The following is a 15106-nucleotide window of genomic DNA, read 5'->3' as shown; positions in this document are numbered from 1 at the left end:
CTGTTCTTACGCTTGCTACAACTGCTCACGTTTTTGCCAGTCTTTTATGTTTATTTCTTTAAACCACAGGCACCAATCATTCCTTGCTATATATTATCAGGTCATCCTCTTCCCATTAATATCTACCTGTTTATTTTTATTACAAGAGCTCTATTTCAAGTTTTTGTTGCAGTGTTGTTACTATGGTCATTGTGAGGATAAGCATCCCTTTACATGGTTATATTTTAGGACACCATGAACTACCTTCATGCATACTTGCTTTCTCAAACAGATGACATAATCTGAATATCCCTCCTGATAAAATCATCAGGGAATACTTTTAGCTAAATGGTTCTTTAATTCTTCTTAACAGGCAAAATTACAGAGATGCTCTCTCCAGATTCAGTTGATTCATTGACTAAGCTGATTCTCGTGAATGCCATCTACTTCAAAGGAAACTGGGAAAGTCAGTTTGTGAAAGAGATGACCAGGGAAATGCCTTTTAAAATTAGCAAGGTGAATATTTTTCAATTTCGGTGGTGATTCTTGGGAACAGTCTCCGTCTTCACGTTGGCTTTAAAACTTGACTCTTGGTAGCTTTGACATGACCCTTTGGTAGTCCAGCAGCAGGACTCCCCTCCAAACCTAGGGGCCTTTCTCCTACCCTTCATCTCCTTTTTGTGTCTCATCAACAGTGGCTACATACTCCCAGCCTTCTGGTCCAGCTCCCTATCTCATCTGTATTCACATCTATACCACAAATCTGAGTCTATAGCCCTTGGCTTCCCAAAACTTGTGAGATAAAGTTCAAAGAGTGGTATGATGTGTGAGGCTCTTGGATCTCGCATATTTCTGTATCTTCATTTCTCAACAGTACCTATATGCGCCTTTCTTTCTTTCATTGTTCCTTCTGGAAAGCCTCTCTGACAGTGCACCTCCCTGAGCTGTCTCTTCCTCCAAGCCGTCACAGCAATCCCTCCCGCTCCGTGGTGGCATTGCAGTGGTTGAATCCGGTGTCCCTTTTCCCACTGTGTTTGTTGCCATTTGAGTGCAGAGACTGCTACCTTACCAGTACCTTGTGCTCAACAAGTACTGAACCAATGAATTACGTTCAGTCTTCTGTTGATAATAAAGATGAATAAGCACAAATTTTAACCTAAAAACTAGGTGAGCAAAAACACTTACACAGGACAGACATAGAGTTTAGCTACCTCCAACTTGGAATACATGATTTGCAAAAGGCCCTTTATCTTTCTCTAAATCTGGTTTATTCTTTCTTTTGTTTAACTCTAGAGATTTCAGGATATTTTCAAAAGTAGACAGAATAGATTAAGTTAATTATTAATCACTAGGTAAATCTTCTGTGCCCACCTGAGCCTGATTGAGTCTTTGGTTTCTCAAGGAATGTATGTTCTTTCTGGCTTTGTTTTAAAATGAACTGTTCCATTTTCCCCTGGAAAACTATTTCTGTCCTTAAATTTTTTTTTTTTTTTTTTTTTTTTTTTGAGATGGAGTCTCACTCTGTGGCCCAGGCTGGAGTGCAATGGTGTGAACTCGGCTACTGCAAGCTCTGCCTCTGGGTTCATGCCATTCTCCTGCCTCAGCCTCCCAAGTAGCTGGGACTACAGGCGCCCGCCACCACGCCCAGCTAATTTTTTTTTGTATCTTTTAGTAGAGACGGGGTTTCACCATGTTAGCCAGGATGGTCTCGATCTCCTGACCTCAAGATCTGCCTGCCTCGGCCTCCCAAAGTGCTGGGATTACAGGCGTGAGCCACCACGCCTGGCCTCTGTCCTTGAATTTTTTTAAACAAAATTTGTGTTAGGATTTCGTTAAACTGCAATTGACAGAAAACTCAACGCCAAGGTTTAAACTCTTGATATTCTTCCTCCACAATAGGAATTCTGGAGGTGGGCAGAGGCCAAGGCTGATGTGGGATGTAAGTGAAAGTTTCAGGGAATCACTCTCTCTTCTGCTCTGCCTTCATTACTTCCATGACTTACTTCCTCATGGTCACAAGCTGGTTCAGACATTAGATACACGATCCAGGCAAGAGAAAGCAGCAAGAACAGAGGAAGAAGAGTAAATCTTGTCTTTCTAAGGTTCTGCCATTTTTCTCATGAAGGAAAACTTTTTTTATCTCACAGGCCAGAATTATTTTATGCTATAAGGAGATGAAGAATTCTGTTTTGCTTTCTAGTCTTCACACACACACACACACACACACGCCAAAAAAAAAAAACAAGTTGCAATTAATGTTAAGTGTACCAACCTATGTACTTTCTCAAAGGGTGAAGATTTTGAGATGATATACATTTTCATTTTAATTCTTTAATTACAAAATAAAATAAAACTTACCTATACAATTGCAAATTTAGTGAATCATTGAGTTACCACAAATGACCAAGATTGGATCCTTTCATATCACAAGACTAGAGGTATTGAGATCTGAAAGTGGGGAGAGGAATTTTCCTAGACCAGTGGTTGGCAAACTATGCCCAATGGCCAGGTCTAGTCCATCACTTATTTTTATAAATAAAGTTTTATTGAAATACAGCTTTGTTCATATGCTAAAATACTGTCTATAGGTGCTTTCATTTGACAACAGCAGAGTTAAGTACCATTGAGTGTCCCTAACTTGAAAATCCAAAATCTGAAATGCTCCAAACATCTGAAACTTTTTGACCACCAACATGATGCTCAAAGAAAGTGGCCACTGAAGCATTGTGGATTATAGATTTTTTTTTTTATATATACTTTAAGTTATAGGGTATATGTGCACAACATGCAGGTTTGTTACATATGTATACATGTGTCATGTTGGTGTGCTGCACCCTTTAACTCATCATTTACATTAGGTATATCTCCTAATGCTATCCCTGCTAATGCTATCCCTCCCCTCTGATTTTAAGACTAAAGATGCTCGGGACAGTCTCAGTGGTTCACACCTGTAATTCCAGCACTTTGGGAGGCAGAGGCAGGTGGATCACGAAGTCAGGAGATCGACACCATCCTGGCTAACATGGTGAAACCCCATCTCTACTAAAAATACAAAAAATTAGCTGGGCATGGTGGGGCACACCTGTAGTCCCAGCTACTTGGGAGGCTGAGGCAGGGGAATCGCTTGGACCTGGGAGGTGGAGGTTGCAGTGAACCGAGATTGCACCACTGCACTCCAGCCTGGGTGACAGAGCGAGACTCTGTCACACACACACACAAAAAAGATTAAGGATGCCCAACCAGTAGGTATAATACAAATATTTCAAAATCTGAAAAAAATCCAAAATCTGAAACGCTTCTGGCCCCATACATTTCAGATAAGGGATACTCACTCAGCAATTGAGCAGAATTATTGTGTAGAATATAATCATGGTCCTCGAATCATTCTTACTGTGTGAGGATGCATTAGCAACAGATGTGGTGTTCTTCTAGTAAGTTGTGTTAATTTTTCTTTTTTTTTCAGTATTTTTGTTGTTAAGTTTGTTTCTTCATTTATTTAACGAACAGTGATTGAGTGCTCACTATATGTCATGTATTGTGCTAGGTACTATTCCAGCCATGTTCAAAATCTGCAAAGTGTCCCTCTCCTCATGGAGCTTACATGTTCGTCGGGGAGAAAGACAGTAAACATATATTAAAAAGCAGTGCTATGGAGACAGGTACAAAGAAAAGGTGATAGAAAGTTGAGGTGGGGCAACACAACTTCCGGTAGGGGTCTCAAGGAATCCCTCACTGAAGGAGGTGGTATTTGAGACAAGGACAGAAGGAGGTGAGGCCATATGTGTTACAGGTTCTGGGGGAATGAGTTCAGTGGGCAGAGTTAAGATAGTTTGTCCATGGATCCGTGAAGCAACCACTCTGAGTGTAGCAGACAAGCAAAGGGAGTGCAGTAAGAGGTGAGATCAGAGAGGCAGTGGAGGACAAGCTCCTGACATGATTTGCCAGTTTTTTCAAAGACTTCAGCTTTCACTCTGAGTCAGGAGGGTTTTCAGTTGAGGAGTGATGTGACTTATGTCTTAACAGGGTCTCTCGGCCTCCTGTGTTGAGAATAATCACAGGGAGGATAAGGGCAGAAATAAGGCAATCACTTACGAGTTTATTGCACCATCCAGGACTAGGATGATAGCAGCGGAGGTAGGACGCACAGGTTAGATTTTGGTTACGTTGTAAAAATGGAGCTGATATAATTTGCCAAGGGTCAGATATGTGTTGTGAGAGAAAGATGGGAGTCAACATTCATTCCAGGGTATCCGACAACTGGAAAGATGGTGTCCCCCTCAACTGAGATGGGACAGAAAACAGATGGAGCAGATTGGGAAGGGGTTGTGAGGAGCCCAGTGTTACAAGTTAGACTGGAGGTTGGTTTTATATGTTCAGATGCTGATGTTGAGTAGGGCAGTGAAATTTATGAATTTGGACTACTGAGGTGAGCTCCAGGCCAGAGGTGCAGATTTGGGTTTTATATTTAAATTCATAAGACTAAATGAAATGATAAGGGTGAAAAGAAATCGTTTTCCTCTATATTCGCAAGTTCTTTGGCTGGGACCTTGTAGAGTGACAAAAGAGAATTAACAAGAGAAAAACGAACAGAAATTTATTAACTTGTGCATCACACACGTACATGGGAAAACTCAGTGATAAGTAATTTGAAGAAGTCATTAGAATTTGTGGTGTTTTTACCCAACTTAGTAGGAGAAAGGGAGGGGAACAAAGGGCACTTGGGAAAAACAAATGCCTTTTGTGGAAAGATAAATGGATCCTTTTGGAGCAGAATCGATGGCAGAGGTAATAGGCTTGTGACAATGTCTGGCTGGGTGTGTGCAGACTTTTCATCTCTAAGAAAATTAGAATTGTTACCAAGGAAGAGAATAATGAAAATTGAGTTTTTTCGGGGACATTCTGCTTTTAGGCAGATAGGCTATTTCAGGAACTCTAATGTCTTCAGTTCAAAATATTCTTAAACCAAGGTGGTATATTTCAGAGTGGCATATCCTAATCTGCTTCAAGATCACCAACAGAAAGCAAGGTAAGGATTGAGGCCTGGGTAGCCCAGTGTTTGGAGACTGAGGTAATGACCATGAACCAGTAAAGGAAGGGTCTAATACGGGTTTCTAGAGACCAAAGAAAGAAAGCATTTGTAGGGGCAGAAAGTGACCAGCTCTGTTGATTATGCTCAATATTCAACTCTTGTGCTTCAACTTAATGTGTATCTGTTTCCTTTCTAGAACAAAGAAAAACCTGTGCAAATGATGTTTAAGGAATCCATCTTTAAAATGACCTATGTAAGGAAAATATCCAGCCAAATTCTAGTGCTTCCCTATGTTGGAAAGGAACTGAATATGATCATTTTGCTTCCCAATGAAAACACTGATTTGAAAATGGTAATGAGTGTTCAAAGTATGCATTTTATCATAGTAAAGGCTCTCACAAGTCTTTTAGGAAAAAAACTTTGAAAATTTGCTTTTACCAGTGTTTCCCTGACATATTTGGCCACATGCCCTTTTCTGTTTTCATGATTACATCCAGTGGGGTGATGTTCTAAGTGTTGAACACAATTTAGAAAATACTCTTATCCTAGAATGGGCTCGGGTTGGGGGTCAACTCTGAACTCTGAACCAGGTCAGAGTTCAATGTCCTTCTTTACAATTTAGAAATCTGTACTCTTTCAGGCTGTTTATTCCTATGGAAAATGGTGGCAGTACCTCCCTATGAGGGATGTCATAGGATGGAAGACATAGTATATATAATGCATTTGTTTCGATGCACAGAGTGTGCCATTGACTAATATTAGTAGTCTTCTCCACAACCTTGCCCCATAGTTGTAAGTTTGCTCTTTAGAAAGCAGTCATGTGGGGGAACAGCTGCTGTGACTCCGTGCATCATTTGAGGATCTTGTTAGAAAGAAGATTCTGATTTAGTAAGACTGGAATGGAGGAGCCTGAGAATCTGCATTTCCACCAAGCTCCTCGGCGATGCTGAGGCTGCTAGCCCATGGACCACACTGAATAGCAAGGTTGTAGAGAGTCAATGAAAAATTTAGCTGGAGAGTAATTTGAGTTTCCAGAAAGCTAATCCTTTTGCCTTCAATGGATGAGTTGGAAGTATCGATAATAGAGATAGGTCAGAAGGGATGTTGCTATGCCTTTCAAGCAAGACATGACAAAGGCCTGAATGAAGGTAGTGGCAGCAGAGATGAAGTAAGGGCCAGATGAGAGAGAGATTTGGAAATTTAAATTAACAGAAAATGATGATGGATTCATTGGAAGAAAGTTTAGATGGAAGAAAAGGCAAGTCTGAGATATCCTACCTCAACATGCTGCTGTTAAGCTACAACACCAAACTTTGTAAGAACAGCTGTTCTTATACGAATGCAGCCAAACTGTAAGATTCTGCCTCAGGGAAATGGTTTGACTAAGTTTCTGGAAATGAAGAGTCAAAGCACAGAAATATAAAATCAATTCATATTTGAATGGTTTAGCATTACTGTGCTGTCATCCAGATGTGTGCAGTCCAATATGGTAGCCACTAGCCACCTGTAACTATTTACATTTTCATTAGTTAAAATTAAATAACATTTTAAAAATCAAGGCTTCCTTTATACTACACACACTTCTAGTGCTCCATAGCCATATTTGGCTCATGGCTATCACATTTGGTAGCATGGCCATACATCGTTAACATCATAGCAGAAAACTGTATTGGGTAACACTGATCTAGACCCTAAAACATCCAACACTCTTCTTCTAGGTGGAGAAAAAACTTTCTTATGAGAGATTCATAGAATGGACAAACCCAGACAACATGCATGAACGAGAGATGGAAGTTTTCCTTCCTAGATTTAAACTAGAGGAAACTTACAACATGGAGGACGTCCTTCGCAGTATGGGCATGGTCGATGCCTTTGAACAGGACAGGGCAGACTTCTCAGGAATGTCATCTAAGAAGGATCTGTACTTGTCCAAGGTCATGCACAAGTCCTTTGTGGAGGTCAATGAGGAAGGTACAGAAGCAGCAGCAGCTACCACCGAAGAAATAGTTTTATGTTGTGCCAGTTACTCCCTCAGGTTCTGTGCAGACCATCCCTTCCTTTTCTTCATCCAGCACAGCAAAACCAATGGTATTCTCTTCTGTGGCCGGTTTTCGTCTCCATAAGGACATAGGTAGTCATTGGATATAGTCCTTCTCTTTTCTCTTAGTGACCTACATTTCCTCCACTCTTTATAGTGTGCCTGTGACCCAAAGTGACTTTATAATTGCAGCAGTCAAAAATGAGATGTTAGGAATCTAATTTTGAAATTTCTTGTTGAGAACCCTTATGTGTGTGTTTGCATGTTAAATGTTTTCTAGGGTCTGAACTTGTCTCCAAGGATTTTGTGGTCACTTTGCAGGTGGTATCAATGACCACTTAGTCAAACCCCTCTGCTTGAAATGAGGTGTAACCCTCTCCCCACTGCCCACATCAACATATTCCAACTGTCAGAGTTATCTGCTATCTCTTCACTTTGTATATGGTGCCACCCTCACAGAATGCTATCCTTCTGTTTTCCCAAACACAAGAAGATACATGTTATTTTCTGTCTTCTCTGTTCAATAGTATTGACAAATGTGGGCCCATTTTTAATGGAACAATAGAAAGTGAAATGGAGACTGGGGAGGAAGTATGGTGAGCAGGACTCAGCAATTCTCAGAAGTGGCCCAGCAGGGTGGCTCACACCTGTAACCAGCACTTTGGGAGGCCAAGATGGGTGGATCATTTGAGGCCAGGAGTTTGAGACCAGCCCGGCCAACATGGTGAAACCCGGTCTCTACTAAAAATACAAAAATTAGCTGGGCATGGTGGTGCACGCCTATAGTCCCAGCTACTTGGGAGGCTAAGGCAGGAGAATCACTTGAACCTGGCAGGTGGAGGTTGCAGTGAGCTGAGATAGTGCCACTGCGCTACCTGGGTGAGATAGCGAGACTCTGTCAAAAAAAAAAAAAAAAAAAAAAAAGGAAGGAAGGAAGGGAGGGAGGGAGGGAGGGAGGGAGGGAGGGAAAGAAATTTTCAGAAGCGACTTCTATTCCAGCTCTTCAGAAGCTGGCACAGAGGGTGAGAGAGCAGTTAACTGAGACCAGTGAGAATTCAGTCCAATTTCCCGGGTGTTTCTGTTTTAATCATAGTTTGCATTCACAGGGATCAGTGGGTCACAAGCCTATTCAAATGTACAACTATCCACTTTCTCTGAAAATTTACACTTGCTATCAGGAGGCAGAGATGATTATATATGTTCTGTTCACAGTAATGTAGTCTGAGACAGCTTCACGGGTAAACATCACATGTCGTTCTATATTTGAAATATTTTTTGAAAAGGACGTTAAGCTTTCTGTGGCCATTTGTGTTACAGGCTTGAAATGCAACTGCTGTGATCAGTGATAAGGGAACACACTGATGATTTAGATTGAATAGGGAGGGTTATATTGTTTTCTAGGGCACAGCTAAAAAGACTTATTCCATCAACCCCCTTGCAGCCAGAAAGACCCTGAGCCCTCAGAACTTCACTGACACAACCCATATTTTCTTTCCATAACTGGCCCACTTTTCCCTTTGCACCAAAGCCAGCTAGCTAGCTTCAGGGAGAGAATTGGACTGAGGATTATAAGGAAACATCCACGTTGTATGTGGGCTGAGAGAGGAAAGCGGGAGTATCGGAGGTTGCCGGGTTTGCTACTCTCATTCCTCTTCCTCCTCTGCCCAACACTTGGACTTGGAAAGAACTCTGAAAGGTGGGGAATAATCAGCTCATGTGATTCTCCCACTGCAGAGAGACTCTGAGTGTTACAGCCAGGGGCCACAGGGTGGCGCCCTGTTCCTCAGGGAAGCACATGCCTCTTTGCACTGCCTTGCGGATAGTCCAGTCAAGTGCAGTAAGAGGTGGGAGTGGGGAGTGTAAATGGAGTAGTCTCTAACTATCCAAATAGGAAGGTGGTTTTTTTTTTTTTCTCTTTCCTGGCATGAAGATAATCAAATCATTTCAATAGTGAATTATGAAAATGAATGATAATGGTTTTATCTGTTATAGAAATATAACATAATCAGACTTTAGCCATGTAAATCATAAAACATAGAGATAACAATATGCATATTGTTCCTAGAGCATTTTGTAAAATTATGTTTGTCATATTCTCTTTGAAGAGTTATCACTCAATATTTTATTTCTGTCTTGTAAGACCTGACTGCCTTGACATCTATGGGCTTCTCAGGGCCTCAGAGGCCTGGCCACGCAGTCCCCTGCTCTTGTCAGATATGTGCACCCTGTTCACCCACTAAGCAGGAAGCCTCCTTCCCCTTCTGAGTTCCCCTATCGGCCAGTCAGTGCTACCCCACCTGGGTCTCAACCTGGCTCACTGCCCTCCAGCCTGGAAAATTATTCAAACAAGCCTGTCACATCTGGAGGAACCAGGAATCGCCTCTTCCTCTTGTTATTGCAAAGCCTGCCTTCCACAGCCCCTGCTGGTTCACTCTTTTCCCAAATGCAACTCTCCTGTGACCCTGCATGGCATACAGTGACCTCCCTCCTTGGGCTCTTAGCAGATGTGACTAATAAACTGCTGCCAGTTTCATCTGTCCAGTGTCTCATGCTGTGTGTCTGGTTGTCTCCTACTATTTAGTGGGGGAGGTCCCTCCTTCACCAACAAGGTGAATATGAGATGATCAAAACAACTACAGCGAAAGGTCCAGCCTCCCAAATAATAACTCCATGTCTTTTGTGAACTTGCACTAAGACATTTCCTTTACACTATGTAGTGTTTCTTGTAAGGATCCACAAAGTGAGTTCCATTTAGAATTGAATTCTAGGGGAAAAAGTTGATCTCACCTCTTCAGAGATGTTTACTGAATACCTTCTTTGCATTGGACATTTTACATCGATTATTTAATCCTCGGGGATAATAAACCCATGAGGAATCTGAGACTCAGAAGTAACTCGAACAAGTTCTTGTAGCTGGCAATGAGGTAGAATGTGGATCCAATGTCTGGTAATGCCAAAAACCGGAAAATTACTCAAACAAGCCTGGTACCTCCAGAAAAGCCATGGGTAATCTCTTCCTCTTGTTATCATGAAACGTGCCTATATCAGCTCCTACCAGAAGGTCAGCTGTCAGCATAGTGCAGGAAGAGTAGGGACCAGAAACCTGTCTCCCTTTAACATGAAGTCTGATTTCTTTGGCTGTGTTATCCATCTGAAAAGTGGGACTCGGAAACTTCCGGCACCAAAAGCACATCATCCTGGATCCAGGGATGAGCATCCTGGGATACAGACCTAAGGTCAGGTGCATCTGGGTGCTATGAACTCTGGAAGCATTGCTGCCCCCTCCAGGAATCCTGAATGGAGGCCCTGAGAGCCTTCACTCCTCCTATGCATCAATAAATGGGAACTCTAAGGCTCTTGCATCCCTCTTCTCAAAGAGGGCTGCAGGGCCACAACTGCAAAAGAGAGGTCCAAAGCAGGGGATGGTTTAGAGACTGAGAAGATGCAGGCTCTACCCGCATGAGGCACCCCTCAAGAAGCTGATGCACTTCGGCATGTGAAAGATGGCCTTTCCTTTCCTGACCTGAAGCTTCTGTGTTGAAGGAGATGGAGGGGGCAGAGGACTGGAGGGAGGTTTCCAGTCCTGTGGGCTTGCTGCACAAGCTGACGTTAATCTGATACTCACAGGTCATAGCATGGACCATGCACACCTGATTGGCATATCTAGTGGCTGTTGGGGAGTGCAGCATAAAATTCTTCTCCCACCTATACTAGTCTTGAACTCCTGTCCTCGTGATCCACCCGCCTTGGCCTCCCAAAGTGCTGGGATTACAGGCGTGAGCCACCGCGCCAGGCCGGAAGTAGTTTGCTTTCTCTAGCTACTTGTGACCAAGCATACAATGTTTTATCAGTGAATTCCTTACATATTGTCCTTGAAGGATTCTGGAGAGGATCCGGAACAGAGACAGATTCACTAGTTATCATCCCAAATTTAATGACAGGTTTGCCTGATCACTCCATTCATTGCCGTGCCAGGTATCAATTTATTGTTTATCAGCTCTAAATCTACCTTTGCGGACTTTATGGTAGTAAACCTGGATCCTATAACATGAACTTGACTGACGGGCCCAGTGTTTGGCTTTGCCAGTAGAGGGAGCTGGAGAGACACTGTAAGAAGATAGCAGTAGAAACGCACTTTCTGGATTCTGATTTTAGGATTATTCAGTGTAGGCACCCAGCAGCCCACTTGGTCATCTGTAGCCACATTCTCAGGGCATGCTTTCTCCACACAGTGGTCATTTCTGCCTTTGGCCAAGGTGCAACTTCTGGCAATTATTTTCTTATGAGGCATTTGCTTCTACGGACCAGCCACAGCCTGCCCACACCCTCCAGCAAGGGCATATGGCTTCTTATAAGCCAGCTTTGGCCATCTGGCAAGTTTCATAGCCACTGCAGACTGCATGTTCCTGTGGCAACCACACCTTCAAAGAACTCTGAATATCAGCCTTGGGACACTTAGTCACGTTAGTTTGCTCAGGTGGGTATAATAAAATACCATAGTCTGGGTGTGGTGGCTCATGCCTGTAATCCCAGCACTTTGGAAGGCCAAGGTGGGCAGATCACCTGAGGTCAGGAGTTAAGAGACCATCCTGGCCAACATGGTGAAACCCCGTCTCTACTAAAAATACAAAAACGAAAACAAAAACAAAAAAATTAACTGGGCATGGTGACACCTGCCTATAGTCCCAGCTACTCAGGAGGCTGAGCCAGGAGAATCGCTTGAACCCAGGAGACAGAGGTTGCAGTGAACCAAGATCATGCCACTGCACTCCAGCTTGGGCAACAGAGTGAGACACTGTCTCAGAAAATAAAAATAAAAAATAAAAATAAAATACCATAGACTGGGCAGTTTACGCAACTGGCATTTCTCAGAGTTTTGGAGGCTGGGAAGTCCAAGATCAGGTGCTAGGAGATTTGGTTTCTGATGAGGGTTCTATTCCTGGCTTGCAGAAGGCCACCTTCTAGCTATGTTCACATGGCAGGGAGAGCAATTTCTCTCTTCTTCTTCTTTTAATGCCACCAATTCCTTCAAGAGGGCCCAACCCTCCTGACTTTATTTTACCCCAAGCAACTCCCAAAGGTCCTCTCTCCAGATACTATCATCTTAGGGGTTAGGGCTTTTACATAAAAATTTTATGAGGACATAATACAGTCCATAGCATATGTCTTTTCCTAAGTCTTTAGCTCTTTTTCTTTTTTCCACTTACCCCAAGACATGAAGTGACCATTTCTCTTTTGTACCTTCTAAATCTGCTCCCATTACAGTGTTTTTTAAAAAATCTATTACTTAATAATTCTTTATATTCTCTTCAAATCTGTGATGTAGTTTCTGTTTGCAGAGTGAACACTACCTAATATAACTGAATAAACAGCTTTCATACTATTATGAAAGAGTGTGGCAGAAGCTTGAAGTCCACAGTGTGGGTCTACCAAACACATTCTGGCTTGAGGGTATGCAGATATTAGAAAAACTACTCCACTGGCCAGGCGCGGTGGCTCACGCGTGTAATCCCAGCACTTTGGGAGGCTGAGACGGGCAGCTCACTGGGTCAGGAGATCGAAACCATCCTGGCTAACACGGTGAAACCCTGTCTCTACTAAAAAATACAAAAAACTAGCCAGGCGAGGTGGCGGGCGCCTATAGCCCCAGCTACTCGGGAGGCTGAGGCAGGAGAATGGTGTGAACCTGGGAGACGGAGCTTGCAGTGAGCTGAGATCTGGCCACTGCACTCCAGCCTGGGGGACAGAGCGAGACTGTGTCTCAAAAAAAAAAAAAAAAAAAAAAAAAAAAAAAAGAAAAAAAAAGAAAAACTACTCCACTAAAAACTGAAAATTCTGAGATTAATGCTGAACTAGACAGGACACTAGAACAAGTGACATGAACTCACACTATTTCAACAATCAATGGTAACTCTATTGATAAGCTAAAATCTGAGAGGATATCAGGGTATCTCCCATTTAACTTTCCTATCTGCAACACATTCAATCAAAGCACAGAAAGATACATTTAGAAACCAAAGAGACCTTTCTAATTGCCTCCAAACTCTGTTACTTAATACTTCCCCTTAACCTCCTTCAAATTAATGGAGAGACTGACAATTCACTAATGAGGGACTAATGGCAGTTTCCAGGCAATGCCATATCAGGAGACGTTTTTCTTTTATAAGTTCCTTGAAATACAATAGCAGACATATTAATGTAATGCTTTTCACATTAAGGTCCACTGGGTTCTCCATACCCTTGGTCAGCAGATGCTCTACAACATGTATGTTTCATTGCTTACATTTGTCTTGGTAACAATCTAGACACTTTAATATAAGCATTGTCTTAGTCTGTTTTGCATTGCTATACAGGAATACCTGAGGCTGGGTAGTTTATAAAGAAAGGAGGCTTATTTGGCTCATGTTCTGCAGACTATACAAGAGGTACGGCACTGGCATCCCCAGGCTTCTGGAGAGGGCTTTTGTGCTATGTCAAAAGACATTGAACCTTGGGAGGCGGAGGTTGCAGTGAACCTGCAGGTTCAACAAGGAAGAGGTCAAAGGGGATGCAGGTACATGCGAAGAGGGACCAAACACGGGGAGAAAGCATACTTTATAACAACCCACTCTTGGAGGAACTAATTCATTCCATGAGAGCTAATTCTACCTCACTGACTACCAGGAGAACAGGACCAAGGCTTTCACAAGGAATCCACCTATATGACACAGACACCTCTCCCTAAGTAGAACACTGGCACACCAGGAACTAAATCGCAGTGTGGGTTTTGGTGGGGACAAAAATCCATACCCAAACCACAGCCAGTATATTTTGGATGATCTAGACATCCACTTGATAACTCAGTAGTCTTTTGAATTTAGGATTGTGCTGTTAGTAAGCAGTACTAATTTGTCTGAAGCAGATCCTATAAAATGATTCATTAACTCAAAGGACTAACCAAATAATATTCAAGAAGGTTTTACTTGTTTGAATAGAGAGAAGTGGTGGGAGAACTGAAAAGAGAATGTACTTGTGTAAATTGAATGTACCCAATAGGATAGGTACACCGGTCTCAAAAAAATTGGCACTAATGCAGTCAGAGCACATTTGAAGTTAAAAATAGGAATTTACCTACAGCAAAATAGCACCACAGATCACATACAGGGACACTCCACTTCATCATTTAGCCCAACTTTCCCTAGAGAGTGAACACTCCATTCCTTAAGTGTTATCACAATCGAATTAATTTTTCCTAACATTTATTTGTTTCCATCAAACTCTTCTTCCATGACTGAATATATGAAACACTGTCCAATTGTCTTGTGACAATATTATTACTGCAGGGTGTGGCAGAAAAAGCAGTTCTCTGGGAATGTGGCCATACCGACTGTAGTCTCAATTCTTCCACGAATTCTTTATGGGACTCCGGGCAAATCACACAAACTACCTCTGTTTCACATCCTCCCCTGCAAAATATAAGGAACAGAGTCAACAAGATGGTTCCTTCAAATGCTTACATTTTATGATGCTATCTTTGTTCCTTTAGCATTAATTAGCTGAAGCAAGTGTGCTTTGTTTTTGTTGCTGTTTTTTTTTACACTTTCTCAAAACCAGGGACGCTTGCTGGGAATCTCATGGAAGATTGAGAGGTGTGGCCGGCATATATGAAGTAACTAACTGTTGCTGGAGTATATGGTCAGTCACTGAAGGATATATTGGAATTCTGGTGAGACTCTTTTTTTTTTTTTTTTTTTTTTTTGAGACAGAGTCTCGTTCTGTTTCTCAGGCTGGAGTGAAGTGGCGCAATCTCAGCTTACTGCAACCTCCTGAGGTTCAAGCAGTTCTCCTTCTTCAGAGCCTCCTAGTAGCTGGGATCACAGACACCTGTCACCACACCTGGCTAGTTTTTGCATTTTTTAGTAGAAATGGGGCTTCACCATGTTGGCCAGGCTGGTCTGGAACTCCTGACGTCAGGTGATCCGCCTGCTTCAGCCTCCCAAAGTGCTGGGATTACAGGCATGAGCCACTGTGCCCCGCCCCGTGAGACTCTTCAAGGTGGAGTATTTGTTCATTTCATAACA

The 15106-nt window shown here is 42.5% G+C and overlaps 1 protein-coding gene across 8 annotated transcripts in view; it reads left to right on the top strand.

Annotated features, from left to right (window-relative positions):
- Positions 1 to 7984, top strand: part of LOC126941460 (serpin B6-like) — a 44642-nt gene extending 36658 nt beyond the window's left edge. For all 8 annotated transcript variants that reach the window (XM_050768111.1, XM_050768108.1, XM_050768103.1 and 5 more), the window contains 3 exons: positions 353 to 495; positions 5205 to 5360; positions 6727 to 7984. In XM_050768111.1, coding sequence (XP_050624068.1) covers positions 353 to 495; positions 5205 to 5360; positions 6727 to 7131 — 704 coding nt within the window. In that variant the 3' untranslated portion in view covers positions 7132 to 7984. The remainder of the gene's footprint in view (positions 1 to 352; positions 496 to 5204; positions 5361 to 6726) is intronic.
- Positions 7985 to 15106: the final 7122 nt, after the last annotated feature.

Source organism: Macaca thibetana, chromosome 18 (genome assembly GCF_024542745.1).
Source record: "Macaca thibetana thibetana isolate TM-01 chromosome 18, ASM2454274v1, whole genome shotgun sequence".
Taxonomy (NCBI): Eukaryota; Metazoa; Chordata; class Mammalia; order Primates; family Cercopithecidae; genus Macaca; species Macaca thibetana.
Note: the sequence above shows the minus strand (reverse complement) of the source record. Positions and strands in the feature narration are given on the sequence as shown.